We start from the raw sequence: 13935 nt of genomic DNA on the forward strand, positions 1-13935 counted from the left end.
TAATGGTTGATATAGAACATCCTTAAATATCACTGCTCAGCTCCAGCCAAACTGTTCATGTCCAAGACCATCAATTGTTCTATCCTTGAAATCCAACAGCTTTTCAACAACGTTCCAAGTCACTCTTACATCAAAATAGGACTGTGTTCTTCTTCTATCATGCCTGTTATTTAGCAAAGGCCTACAGTGTATTGTCTTGCCAGTGGACACCCCAAGGTTCCCAGTGTGCCTCCTCATCCTTCTTCATTATGTTGCTATAGAGCTGTGCAGTACAGGCAGCTATTAGCCTGTTATGTCTTTCTGGAACACTTGATATTGTTTATTACCCTCATTCTTTATCCCCCTTAAAATTGCCTTCAGAGCACAACTTGTTTAGGCCAATGACTGAGGGCAGGGCCTTGCCAGATCCGCTTGATGAGCGGGGAGGAAGAGATCCTTTAATGTCCCTGACTTGGAGTCAGTGTTTAACATTCCTGCGGCAGAGGCAATTTCAGAGCATGTTTAAAAGCCATGAGCCGTCAATGGAGCAGGACAGCAGGATAGCAGGCGTGATCTCACTGATCTAATGGAGGGACTCTCCCCCTGTCCTGAGCATTCAGAGTCCAGACACACACAAGCTGTCATGCTGTGTACATACGTACAGTACACAGAACTCCAGAAAATGTTTGGGTCGGTGGTAAATAAACAGGAATTTACTTTGTGATTGGAGCACATGTTGCTGTCAGCATAATTAGATTAGAGGTGCTCTGAACCAGTGTTACAGGTCTCTGTCTCTCTGTCTCTCTGTCTCTCTGTCTGTTTAATTGGCAGCTTCATAGAGGGATGAGGCATATTTTGGTCTCATTGGAACAGTGGCTTTCATCCTCTCAGGTGGTCCTCGTTGATTGTAATCGGCCAGTAGAGTATGTCAGGATGGAATGAACCAGACCCTCTGGACTGCAGCCCTCCGCTTTTTTCATCCTCCCTCCCTGTTTCTTGTTTCTTCCCATCTTTCCCGCCCTCCCGTCCGCTGTCCACCCTCTTTTCCCCTCTCTCTTCCTCTTCCTCTCTCTCTTTCTGACTCTCACTCTCTCTCTCTCGCTCTCTCTGACTCGTTCTCTCTGACTCTCTCTCTCTCTGACTCTCTCTCTCTGACTCGCTCTCTCTCTGACTCGCTCTCTCTCTGACTCTCTCTCTCTCTGACTCTCTCTCTCCCTCTCTCTCTGACTCTCTCCCTCTCTGACTCTCTCTCTCTCTCTCTCTGACTCTCTCCCTCTCTGACTCTCTCTCTCTCTCTCTCTCTCTCTCTCTCTCTCTCTCTCTCTCTCTCTCTCTCTCTCTCTCTCTCTCTCTCTCTCTCTCTCTCTCTCTCTCTCTCTCTCTCTCTCTCTCTCTCCAGGGAGTCATGTGAGTTGGAGGATGCTGCCAGCCTGGCCTCCTCGTACCCGTCCTCTCACACAGAGAATGGCACTGTTTCCACAGAGACTCGCAGCAGCAGCCGGCCCAGCTCCAAAAACACTTTAGAGGAGAACGCCTATGAGGACATAGTGGGTAAGCATGGTGCTGTGTCTAGATACCTGAGGATAACTCAGCCTGACCTGCAACACTTACTGATGCATTGTAATTCAGTGAATAACCAGGATTGTTGAAAGCCAAACTCTGTTAGTAACTGCTGATGCAAGCAGTAATTCCAAAATCCTTTCACACACTTGGTAGATTTCTAGAGAGGTCTGATTGTTGGCCACTCTCTCATATCCTCACACTCTCAGCTGCCAAGTAGACTGGATTGTCTTTATTCTGAAGGATGGCATGAAGATGTGTGCTGCTTTCTGGTTTCACCATCAACTCCTAATTGTTATGGACTGATAACAAGTATTTCTTTATATGCTATAAACTCTGTGTGTCTGTCTCCAGACAATGGTTATGTGGGAGCCAGCAACAACAGATGGGTTATATAATGCTAGCTGGCCTTCCCCTGGTTAAAAGGAATTTGACAGTCATGGTGTACATTTATACCCCATCTGCTTTCTATTGGACAATCCCAAATAGTTGACTGAAAAACTCTCAGGGATTTTCAAAAATCAATGCTAGATTTACACTTAATAGTTCTGCTTTATGTTTATTCAGCACTGTATGGTTATGTAAAGAAAATATGATCATCACTCACTCTTCATTATCAGGCCATTCCTTGAGACAAAGAATGGCACTCCTCCGTTTACTGGATTAAATTGTAAGATAACTCTGTGGCTTGGGAAAATGTCAACTTGATATGCCTCAGCTAAAGCCCAGACCTAGCACTAAAGCTAATTTCACATAAATCAAGTGTTCGACAGTCTCACAAAAAATTGTTTTCACAAAATTTGGGGAATATCTATCCTCTAACAAGGACTTTTGACCTGCTGATAGGTTTAGTAACATGGAAAACTACAATATCACGGTATAAGCAAGACCAACTCTAATTTCTCTGTATTGAGGGTGACAAAGTACAATTGTATGCCAAATTCCTTTCCAGTAGTAAACGTCCTGAGGACTGTGGACAGTGAAAAGGCTGGTTCTCCTGAGGTGCTTCATTGGCAGCGATGTCTGTCACGTCTCACCCGGCCCTTCTCGGCCCCTCCACTATAAATTTCCTTCCTGCTCATCAGGCTTGAATGTGAGACCCAGTAAAAGAATGGGGGCTGACATGTTTTTAGTTGAAAATTAGAGATTGAGTGTTGGTTGATATATGTTTGTAGCCTTTGAGAATTTTTTTTGCAAGCACATGGGTCAAATTAAGACTGTAATGGCCACATTTCTCCCTCATACATGGTTGACTCTCTTCCTCTATTCGTCCTCTATGGCGTTTTATTCAGTCTCTGAAGATGACCAATGGTTCCAGGCAGAGCATGAATCGGTGGCCGCGAGAGGACCCTGGGGACCTTCATGCGTACCCCAAAAAAGAGTCCATTGTTCGCCGGTCGAACACCTCGAGTATGGGATCGGCGATGCGGTCGAAGGCATTTTGGCTGAATGATGATTAGTTACAGAGAAATACATTGCCTCTGTGAGCTGTCCCTCCCCAGTAATCCTGGCTGCTCCAGTCTGAAACGGTCTCCACCACCGCTAAGCAGCGGTTTACAGGTCAGATGTTCCGTTGGAGGCAGCAGCCACAGCAATGGGAGATAAGCCATGTTCTAGTCCCTCTCCGCTCGTATTTCAACGTGTAGCAGCCCAGACACTTTGGACTCAGACACACACAGCCCTTCTCGAAGCATTTAATCAACTATGTGAGGAGATCATAGCTGTCTGAGGCAGTAGCCCACTAACAATGAGTACATTAAATAAAGACTCTTCTCAAAATCAAATCAAATTTAATTTGCCACATGCGCTGGATACAACTGATGTAGACTTTACCGTGAAATGCTTGCTTACGAGCCCTTCCCATCATTTCAGAATAAAAAAAAAATTATACAAATAGTAACACGAAGAATAAAATAAAATACACAAGAATGGAGCTATATACAGGAAGTACCAGTACCAGATCAATGTGCAGAGGTATGTGGTATTTGAGGTAGATATGTACCTGAAGGCAGGGTAAAGTGACTAGTCATCATGATAGATAATAAGAAGCAGCAGCATATGATGTGTGTGTGCGTGTGTGTGTGTGTGTGTGTGTGAATGTGTGTGGGTTTTGTGTTGGAGGGTATATGAGTGAGTGTGTGTGTGTGCGTATGTGAATGTGTGTAGGCTTTGTGTTGGAGTGTATATGAGTGTGTGTGTGTGCGTATGTAAATGTGTGTGGGTTTTGTGTATATGAGTGAGTGTATGTATATGGTCTGCGTATATATAGTCTAGTGAGTGTGAATATGGTGTCTATATATAGTCTAGTGAGTGTGAATATGGTGTGTACATATAGTCTAGTGAGTGTGTATATGGTGTGTATATATAGTCTAGTGAGTGTGTATATGGTGTGCGTATATATAGTCTAGTGAGTGTACGTAGGGTCAGTGCAAGATAGAGTCAGTGCAGATAGTTTGGGTACCATTAATTTACTACATATATAGCAGTCTGGCTATTTAGCAGTCTTATGGTTTGGGGGTAGAAGCTGTCTCGGAGGCCGTTGGTTCGAGAGCTGATTCCCCAGTACGTTTGCCGGATGGCAGCAGTATGGTTTGGGAGTCTTTGGCAATTTTTTGGGCCTTCCTCTGACGCCACCTGATATAGAGGTCCTGGATGGCAGGGAGCTCGGCCCCTGTGATGTACTGGGCTGTCCGCACCCCGCTCTGTAGCGCTTTGAGGTCAAGGGCAATGCATTTGCCATACCAAACGTTGATGCAGCCAGTCAAGATGCTCTCAATATTACATCTGTAGAACATTTTGAAGATTTGAGGGCCAATGACAAATCTTTTCAGCCTCCTGAGGGGGAAGAGTTGCTGCCATGCCCTCTTCACGACTGTGCGGGTGTCTGGGAGCCATGTTAAGTCCTTAGTGGACGCCAAGGAACTAGAAGCTCTCGACCCGCTCCACAACAGCCCTGTCAACATGGATAGTGGCGGGCTCTCCCCTATTTCCCTTATAGTCCACGATCAGCTCCTTGGTCTTACTGATGTTGTTGTCCTGGCACCACACTGCTAAGTCTCTGACCTCCTTCCTGTAGGCTGTCTCATCGTCGTCCATGATCAGGCCTACCACTGTCGTGTCATCAGCAAACTTGGTGATGGTGTTGAAGTTGTCCGTGACCATGCAGTCGTGGGTGACAGGGAGTGCAGGAGGGAACTAAGCACACACCCCTGAGGGGCCCCGGGGTTGAGGGTCAGCCTAAGTCCAGGATCCAGTTGCAGAGGGAGGGGTTCAGTCCCAGGGTCCCTAGCTTGGTGATGAGCTTGGAGGCGACTATGGTGTTGAACGCTGAGCTGTAGTCTATGAACAGCATTCTCACATAGTTATTTTCCCTCCTGTCCAGGTGGAAGAGGGCAGTGTGAAGTGCAATTGTGATTGCTTCATCTGTGGATCTGTCAGGGGTGTATGCAAATTGGAGTGGGTGTAGGGTGTCTGGGATGATGGTGTTGATGTTTGTCATGACCAGCCTTTCAAAGCACTTCTTAATTACAGGTCTGAGTGCTACAGGGCGATAGTCATTTAGGCAGATTACATTGGAGCTCTTGGGAATAGGGACAATGGTGGCAGTTTGAAATATTTGGGGATTACAGACTGGGACAAGGAGAGATTGAAAATGTCTGTGAAGACACTTGCCAGCTGGTCTGCACATGCTTTGAGAACATGCCCTGGTATTCCGGCCTTGTGATTGCATTCCACCTTCCTCCTATATTGTCCTTTTGCATGTTTGATGTCTTGTCGGAGGTCGGAGGGGCTTTCTTTGTTGTGTCCCGTCCCTCGTAAGCAGTAGCTCTAGCCTTTAGCCCAGCGTGGATATTGCCTGTAATCCATAGTTTTTGGTTTTGATACGTTCTTATAGTCTATGTACTTATTGATGAAGCCTGTGACTGTTGTGGTAAACTCCTCAATGCTAACGGTTAAATCCCGGAACATATTCCAGTCTGTACTAGAAAAACAGTCTTATAGCCTCCCGTCTTCTTCATCCAACAACTTCCGTATTCAGTGCATCACTGGTACTTCCTGTTTGAGCTTTTGTTTGTAAACACGAAGCAGGATAATGGAGTCATGGTCAGATTTGCCAAAGGGAGGATGAGGGAGGGCCTTGTATGCATTTCTGTAGGTAGCAAAAAAGTGGTCCATAGTTTTAGTGCCATTAGTGGCACAGGAGACGTGTTGGTTTGAGTTTGAGTTTATTTTATTTTTACAGGGACAGTGCACATTAATCAACGTTTCAGTAAAAGTGCCGGTTTTAGCCAGTCGGCTAATTTCCAACCGCAGTCCTTGGGCAGGTTATTAAAAACAATTACAATATAGACAATCATTGAGCAGTGAGCACACACAGAGCAACATAGGACAAGCAAGACGTAGCATACAGACAGAGCAACATAGAACAAAAAGCAGCAAGACAAAATTCATAAAAGCAACAAAGTGTTTCAACACCTCACAAGCTACAGACAACAGACAACATGGAAAGCGGCAATACACAGCAAGGGATTATGTTCACAAATCTGATTGACCTTTAGCCATGTCTTCATGCATTTTGTGAAAGTGTGATATGTGGTGCAGTTATGTGTGTCTGATGGCAGTGTATTCCAGACATGGGAAGCTCTCACAGAGAAAGCGGATTTAGGTGCTTTTCCTTAAGGGAACTATACAGTCACCTCTCATGGCAGACCTTGTGGATCTGCTGCCATATGTTTGTGTTTTCTGTTTAACAAAAATACTGAGTGGAGGGGGAACCAGGCCATTTAGGATCTTGAATACAAGACATGCGTCGGTGTATTGCACAAGATTTTCCCAACTCAGGAGCTCATGCTTTCTGAGGATGTAACAGTGATGATGGCTATTGGGCTTCCTATCAAGCACTTTGAGAGCCTGTTTGTAGACAGACTGAATAGGTTTAAATGTTGTACAGCAAGCGTGGGCCCAACTAGTCAAGCATTATGTTAAGTGGGGGAGTATCATAGATTTGAAGTACAGTTTTGCTACCTCTGTAGTCAAACAATTTCGTATAAATCGGAAATTAGCTGGGTTAAATTTGGTTATTTGAATTACCTTTTTCACATGCTTTTTAAAAGAGAGGTTGGAATTAAGTATAATGCCAAGGTACTTAAAATCAGATACTACCTGGAGCTTCTCCCATGACACATAGACATCTGGCTCAGAAGCATCTGTTGCCCTCTTTGTGAAGAACATGCAAACAGTTTTTTTTCACATTGAGATGCAAACACGAGTCACTGAGCCACTTTGTAACCTGGACCAGTACAGTAGTGAGTCCTTGTGCAGCTTGTTGTTTGCTCTTTGCATGCACATATATCACTGTATCATCTGCATACATTTGAACTTCAGACCCAGTACAGACAGATGGCAGATCATTAATGTACAGGCTGAACAGGAGGGGCCCCAGTATTGACCCTTGGGGCACGCCCACATCATAGCTAAGAGTTGGCGACAGCTCATTGCTCACTCTGACACACTGAGTTCTGCCTTCAAGGTATGATTTCATCCATCTCAAGGCATCGGGGGAAAGTTGAACTTGAACAATTTTGTGATGAGAATCTCATGGTTAACAGTATCAAAAGCCTTCCTTAGGTCCAGAAACACAGCCCCAACAACGCCCCCTTTGTCCATCTTGGACTTCACATTTTCCAGAAGAAAGCAGTTGGCCGTTTCTGTGGAGTGTTTCGCTCTGAAGCCAAACTGCATGGAGTGTAATGTGAAGGGGCTGTTGTTGAGGTGGGCAATCAGTTGTTCTGCTACATACTTTTCAACAACCTTTGACACCACAGGTAGTATACTAATAGGCCTGTAGTTACTCACGTCAGCAGGATCGCCTGATTTAAAGATGGCCGGTTTTTGGCCGACTTCCATACCCTTGGAAACACCCCGAGACCAATAGATGTGTTGGTGACCTTAGTAATGGGGCCAATGAGTGACTCTTTGTAGTTTTTAAGAAAGGTAATGTCCAGCCCAAACACATCTTTGGCTTTAGAGTTCTTTAGTGAGCTAAGTGAGGTAGGATGGTAGAAGTGAGGTAGGATGGTTTTAATTCTCCACCCAACCACTTGTTTGTTTATGGCCCCATACAGTTAGGTGAGTGCCAGAGTGTTGTTGGCTTGTGGATGGATGTAGACAGCTGTGATAATTACAGATGAGAACTCTCTTGGTAGATAAAAGGGTCTGCAGCTTACTGTGAGGTATTCTATATCAGGTGAGCAAAAGCTAGATATTTCCTTCACACTGGAAGCAGCACACCAGTTGTTATTTATGAAAAAAACACACTCCTCCTTTTGACTTCCCCGAAGCTGCCGTCCGATCCTGCCACTGCATGGAGAATCCACTGAGTACTACGTGCATAGTGCCATCATCCAGCCATGTTTCAGTAAGACATAATATTGCAGCTTTTCAAGTCTCTCTGATAGGAGACTCTCAAATGAATTCTTGAGTGACTGGACATTTGCCAATATTCACTGGTTTCTAATTCTGAAGCCAGTGAAGTCAGTCTGAAGTCAGTGTCTTTGTATTTTTTTGTACCATCATTTTTGAAATGCAAGAGAAAGGCATGTATTATTCCAGCCACGGTGTAATTTTGATTTTGGCCACTAGATGGCAGCAGTGTATTGACAAATTTTAGACTGATCCAATGAACCATTGCATTTTGTCCAAAATGTTGTATCAAGACTAATTTGTTCATTAATCACTTTTCATGTTCAAAATTGTGCACTCTCCTCAAACAATAGCATGGCATTCTTTCACTGTAATAGCTACTGTGAATTGGACAGTGCAGTTAGATTAACAAGAATTTAAGCTTTCTGCCAATAGCAGATATGTCTACACACACCTTAGCCAAATACATTTAAACTCCGTTTTTCACAATTCCTGACATGTAATCTTAGTAAAACTTCCCTGTCTTAGGTCAGTTAGGATCACCACTTTATTTTAAGAATGTAAAATGTCAGAATAATAGTAGAGAGAATTATTTATTTAAGCTTTTATTTCTTTCATCACATTCCCAGTGGGTCAGAAGTTTACATACACTCAATTAGTATTTGGTAGCGTTGCCTTTAAATTGGTATTTGGTAGCATTGCCTTTAAACTTGTGTCAAACGTTTCGGGTAGCCTTCCACAAGCTTCCCACAATAAGTTGGGTGAATTTTGGCACATTCCTCCTGACAGAGCTGGTGTAACTGAGTCAGGTTTGTAGGCCTCCTTGCTGACAAATTTTCTATAGGGTTGAGGTCAGGGCTTTGTGATGGCCACTCCAATACATTGACTTTGTTGTCCTTATGCCATTTTGCCACAACCTTAGAACAATGCTTGGGGTCATTGTCCATTTGGAAGACCCATTTGCGACCAAGCTTTAACTTCCTGACTGATGTCTTGAGATGTTGCTTCAATATATCCACATAATTTTCTTGCCTCATGATGCCATCTATTTCGTGAAATGCACCATTTGCAGTCCCTCCTGCAGCAAAGCACCCCCACAACATGATGCTGCCACCCCCGTGCTTCACGGTTGGGATGGTGTTCTTTGGCTTGCAAGCCTCTCCCTTTTTCTTCCAAACATAACAATAGTCATTATGGCCAAACAGTTCTATTTTTGTTTCATCAGACCAGAGGACATTTCTCCAAAAAGTACGATCTTTGTCCCCATGTGCAGTTGCAAACCATAGTCTGGCTTTTTTATGGCGGTTTTGGAGCAGTGGATTCTTCCTTGCTGAGCAGCCTTTCAGGTTATGTCGATATAGGACTCGTTTTACTGTGGATATAGATACTTTTGTACCGGTTTCCTACAGCATCTTCACAAGGTCCTTTGCTGTTGTTCTGGGATTGATTTGCACTTCTCACACCAAAGTACGTTCATCTCTAGGAGACAGAACGCGTCTCCATCCTGAGCGGTATGACGGCTGCGTGGTCCCATGGTGTTTATACTTGCATACTATTGTTTGTACAGATTAATGTGGTACCTTCAGGCGTTTGGAAATTGCTCCCAAGGATGAACCAGACTTGTGGAGGTCTACAAATTGTTTTCTGAGGTCTTGGCTGATTTCTTTTGATTTTCCCAAGATGTCAAGTAAAGAGGCACTGAGTTTTAAGGTAGGCCTTGAAATACATCCACAGGTACACCTGCAATTGACCCACAAACTTCTGACCCACTGGAATTGTGATATAGTGAATTATAAGTGAAATAATCTGTCTGTAAACAATTGTTGGAAAAATTACTTGTCATGCACAAAGTAGATGTCCTAACCGACTTGCCAAAACTATAGTTTGTTAACAAGCAATTTGCTGAGTGGTTGAAAAACAAGTTTTTCCAACCTAAGTGTATTCTAAACTTCCGACTTCAACTGTATGTCCTGGGAAATGTTCTTGTTACTTACAACCTCATGCTAATCGCATTAGCTTACGTTAGATCAACCGTCCGTGGACAGGACACCGATCCCTAAGAAGATTTATGATATAAATGGTTATATTATGACAAGCTATAGTTTGATTAGCGTAGTGCCACTGGGAATAGGTTTCCCGTCTGGTGAATCAGGTTCTGTACTCAACAGTGACTCAGCAGTAATGGATTATGTCTGCGTCATCAACCCCAAGCTGAACTGAGTCTCTCTAACATCATTATAACCAGTGGTGGTGGTGAGGTAAGATGGCCTCCCTGGCCTGTCTGTCTGAGCCAGATTATCTCTGCTCTAACACTGCATGGGAATCTGCTGACTGGAATAATTATGCTTTGTTTTGTCTATGTAATCATACATTTCACATAGATTTATGAATTGCTGATGAATACAGTATGGCATTTCTCTTTAATTTACAGTTGAATGTATACTGTAGGTTTTTAGCATTTTTGAGGTATGAGTGTTAAACAATTTAGATTCCAAAAATACTATATATATCTCCCAACAAATTTGGCCCATGTGGTCACAAGCCTTCTCTGAAGGATGTACACTGTACAGTTCCAGCATGGTTTGTGGTGCCACCAAACGTTTAGACAGATCTCAAGCCCGTTTTGGTCCCCTGAACATCTCTGTTTATTACATGAATGACTGGTGCCACTGTAGCAGCCACTCGATGGCGAGGGACATTCTGTCCATAGCCCTTTTATGGGGTAATCCTATCCTGACATTGTGTAGATAGTCTGTCCTCTGTCTCGCTCTAGAGAGAGCCTATTGTGTAAACAGATGCAGAGTCACAGTGTGGGTGCAGCCAGGTCAGGAGAGGTGTGCCTACTCTGTGTGTGTGTGTGTGTGTGTGTGTGTGTGTGTGTGTGTGTGTGTGTGTGTGTGTGTGTGTGTGTGTGTGTGTTTGGATGTGAGTAACCACAGCAGTTGATTAGTACCCTCCAGTGCGTCAGAAGCCATGGAGACATATCATCATCCCAGCAGGCTGTCATTACTCTGCTTCAGTGGAATGGGATCCAGAGCACTGAGACGTCAGTCAGTCCAGCCCTAGAGCTGGGCCATACAGGCAAACATCCATATTACAATAGTTAGAATAGTTTATAACAATGTGCATGCACCACAGTATATTTTTTATATTACCCTTATAACTACTACTAGTAGTTTGATGGTTGTGGCCATCAATTGTCCCATTAACAATCACCCATATTAGTAAACTTATTTCATTTCAAACTTCACATTTCTCTGGTATACGCTACTTATCGTAATGAACAATATCAGCAAACTGCCTGCGATTAGTGATCGGTATGGTCAGTCTCAATTTACAGTTTATGGTCCCAGTTATACCCAGGCTTGTTATTGTATTCATCAGCTCTGATAATACATAGGGAGGGAAGAGGGAAAAGCCCAGTCTGACTGGAATTTAATTTTCAGTATGACATGGCAGAATGCTCTGATGATCTCACTAAGATGGTTCATAAATAGGCAATAAATGATGAACCCCTTTTAACAAAACAGATACCTTTAACAGATACATTTAGCACAGTTTAACGTTGGCCTTCAAGGTGTTCCTCCGTTTATATGATTCTCTTCCATCATTGAGATGCTGAAGTGTAGATTTAGTGTAGTGCTCGTCTTTCACTGCAAGTCTTTCCCTCATGTGTTTCCATCTGGCTCTGTTTCCCTTTTTAGTGCAGTTCCTTCTTTTTCTCACAACCTTTTCAGACCCAGCTGAAATGCTATTCTCAGAGCACGTCTGGATGGACATGGGCAGGGGTGTTATACAAGTTTTTATACACGCTGGCTGGCCTTTTTCCAAGTGACATCAGTGAAAGCAGTGCTGTGTGAGATTGCCGTCCGTGTGCAGTGGGAAAACCCAAAACTCTTTGGGCAACACCTCTGAAATGTTGAGTGAACATTTCTACATCAACAGTCTCATTGAAAGGATGTGAGAATGAAGTTCAGTGATACCTGAGAGGAAGAGGAGGAGGATGTCCCGCTCCTCTCCTCCCCTTCTCCTCCCGCAGCAGACAGCCTGCATACTCCGGCCGTGACTCACCACTAGCAGCCCAGTGTCCGGGAGTCTCGGCACAGTGCAGTCGGTCAGGGGCCAGCGGGGCCGCCGGGGCCCTGGGCCAACAGTAACTGTTTAAAGAGACAGTACATTTGGGCATTGTAGCAGCCAGTTGAGAGTGACCTTTAACCTGGCCCCTGCATGACTTATTTCAACTAGCCTACCTGGTTAAATAAAGGTGAAATAAAAAAATAAAAAATTTGATCTGAGCTACACCACTGGGAGCCTCTCTCCTGCCCCCCAACTCCCTCTCCTGCCCCCCGTCATCTCACACAGACTCTGGCCTGAAGCCCCTGTGGCTTTGTCTTGTCTAGTCAAATACCTTCCTTCTCCCTGAACCTTAACAGATCCTTCTGAACAGCTGCTGCTGTTATCTAAGACCTTAATCTGTTTTCTTAATGTTGTCACACAGAGAAGGAGAACCCGTACGAGGACGTGGACCTGAAGAGGAGGAGTTTGGGTCGGAAGAACCGCTTTGTACCGGAAAGCAACCGGACCTGGACCTCCCAGAAACTCAACTCACCTCCTCAGGTAACCCAGCTAGCTAGCAGAACTGAGGTATTTTCCTGCAGTAAAACTCTGCCTCAGACTGGAGTAAGATCTCTGAAACCTGGACAGGATCCTCCAATAATCTTATTTCACAGCTAGATTTCTCATTATTTGCGCTACAGAAGCCTTTTGATATGTTGAAACCTGGTGGAGTTCCAGTAAAATACTGTCAGTCTGCCTGGAAATGTAGGTTTGGCTCTGCTGCTTTAATATGGATGGGCACTGTCTCGTCGTAGGAAAGATGATTTAGAATTTCCTTGTGTTCAACTGGGAATGAGGTCACTGTGCGGTGAGGAAAATATATTGTATTATTGGGTACGATTACTTATTGTCATGACAAAAACCTCAGTCAATCCCAGACCAAACCAAGGTCCATTGCGTCATCCTATGGGCCCTGGTCAGAAATAGTGCACTATAAAGGGAATAGGTTGCCATCTGGGACACTGCCTCAGTATTGTCCTCTCTCTCCCCCTCCACAGCTGCCCTCTAAGCCCAGTAGCCAGTCCCTGCGCCTCTCTGGTCCCACAGACAAGAAGAGTCACCGGGCATCCCGCCTGTCCAAGCGACACAGCCATGATGACATGCTGCTGCTGCCGCCCCAGCTGGGGGTCTCTCCCTCCCCCTGCTGCCTGCTGGATGACAGCCTGAGCAGCGCCAGCGACACCCTGGCCTCCCGTAGGCACCGGAGGATCCCCAAGGTACAATATAAAACACTCCAGGCTGTAGGAATGAACCTGTTCTCTCCATGAGGATCTCCTCAAGGACTATTCTATTCTTGCAAGCCATGTATCTACGGGGCCATGCATCTACCTGGAAGGCAAAATGAAGATGGATTTGCTATAGACTATACAAATGTTATTCTTTTGAATAATTCCTAAATGCACTGGGATGGAAACTCTTTGTTGATTCTGTTCATACTTTGTTTTAAACACAAGCCATATCCCAGGGATAGTTCTGGACATACAGAGAGAGAGAGAGAGCACTGAGAAGGATTTTATGTCTATCTCTTCCTCCTCCCACACACTGAATGGAGCCAACTTTGAAGAGTTTCACCACAGGAGATCAGATAGTCCTCTACTGTAGGTTGTACACACACTGAGCTTCCCCTTTCCTCTCACTGTTTACAGATTGTCCAGAGAATCAACTCCATTTACTCTACCAAGAGAGGGAAGAAGAGGTTGAAGAAGCTGTCCTTGTCTAATATTGAGACGGCATCTCTGAGAGGTACATAGGGGCTCCTCCCTTCCTTCTCTCCATCCACTGTCTGGATCAGGGAGTAAATATTTGTGTCTCCCCCAGTCATCTCATCTGTATGGCATAAACATAGTTGTAGAGTTG

At 44.5% G+C, this 13935-nt stretch overlaps 1 protein-coding gene across 6 annotated transcripts in view; it reads left to right on the forward strand.

The window, feature by feature from the left end:
- LOC139575879 (DENN domain-containing protein 2B-like) overlaps positions 1-13935 on the forward strand; it is a 77485-nt gene that overhangs the window by 34201 nt on the left and 29349 nt on the right. For all 6 annotated transcript variants that reach the window (XM_071401270.1, XM_071401271.1, XM_071401273.1 and 3 more), the window contains 4 exons: positions 1379-1530; positions 12461-12579; positions 13077-13295; positions 13725-13821. In XM_071401270.1, coding sequence (XP_071257371.1) covers positions 1379-1530; positions 12461-12579; positions 13077-13295; positions 13725-13821 — 587 coding nt within the window. The remainder of the gene's footprint in view (positions 1-1378; positions 1531-12460; positions 12580-13076; positions 13296-13724; positions 13822-13935) is intronic.

Source organism: Salvelinus alpinus, chromosome 5 (assembly GCF_045679555.1).
Source record: "Salvelinus alpinus chromosome 5, SLU_Salpinus.1, whole genome shotgun sequence".
In the NCBI taxonomy this organism is placed as follows: domain Eukaryota; kingdom Metazoa; phylum Chordata; class Actinopteri; order Salmoniformes; family Salmonidae; genus Salvelinus; species Salvelinus alpinus.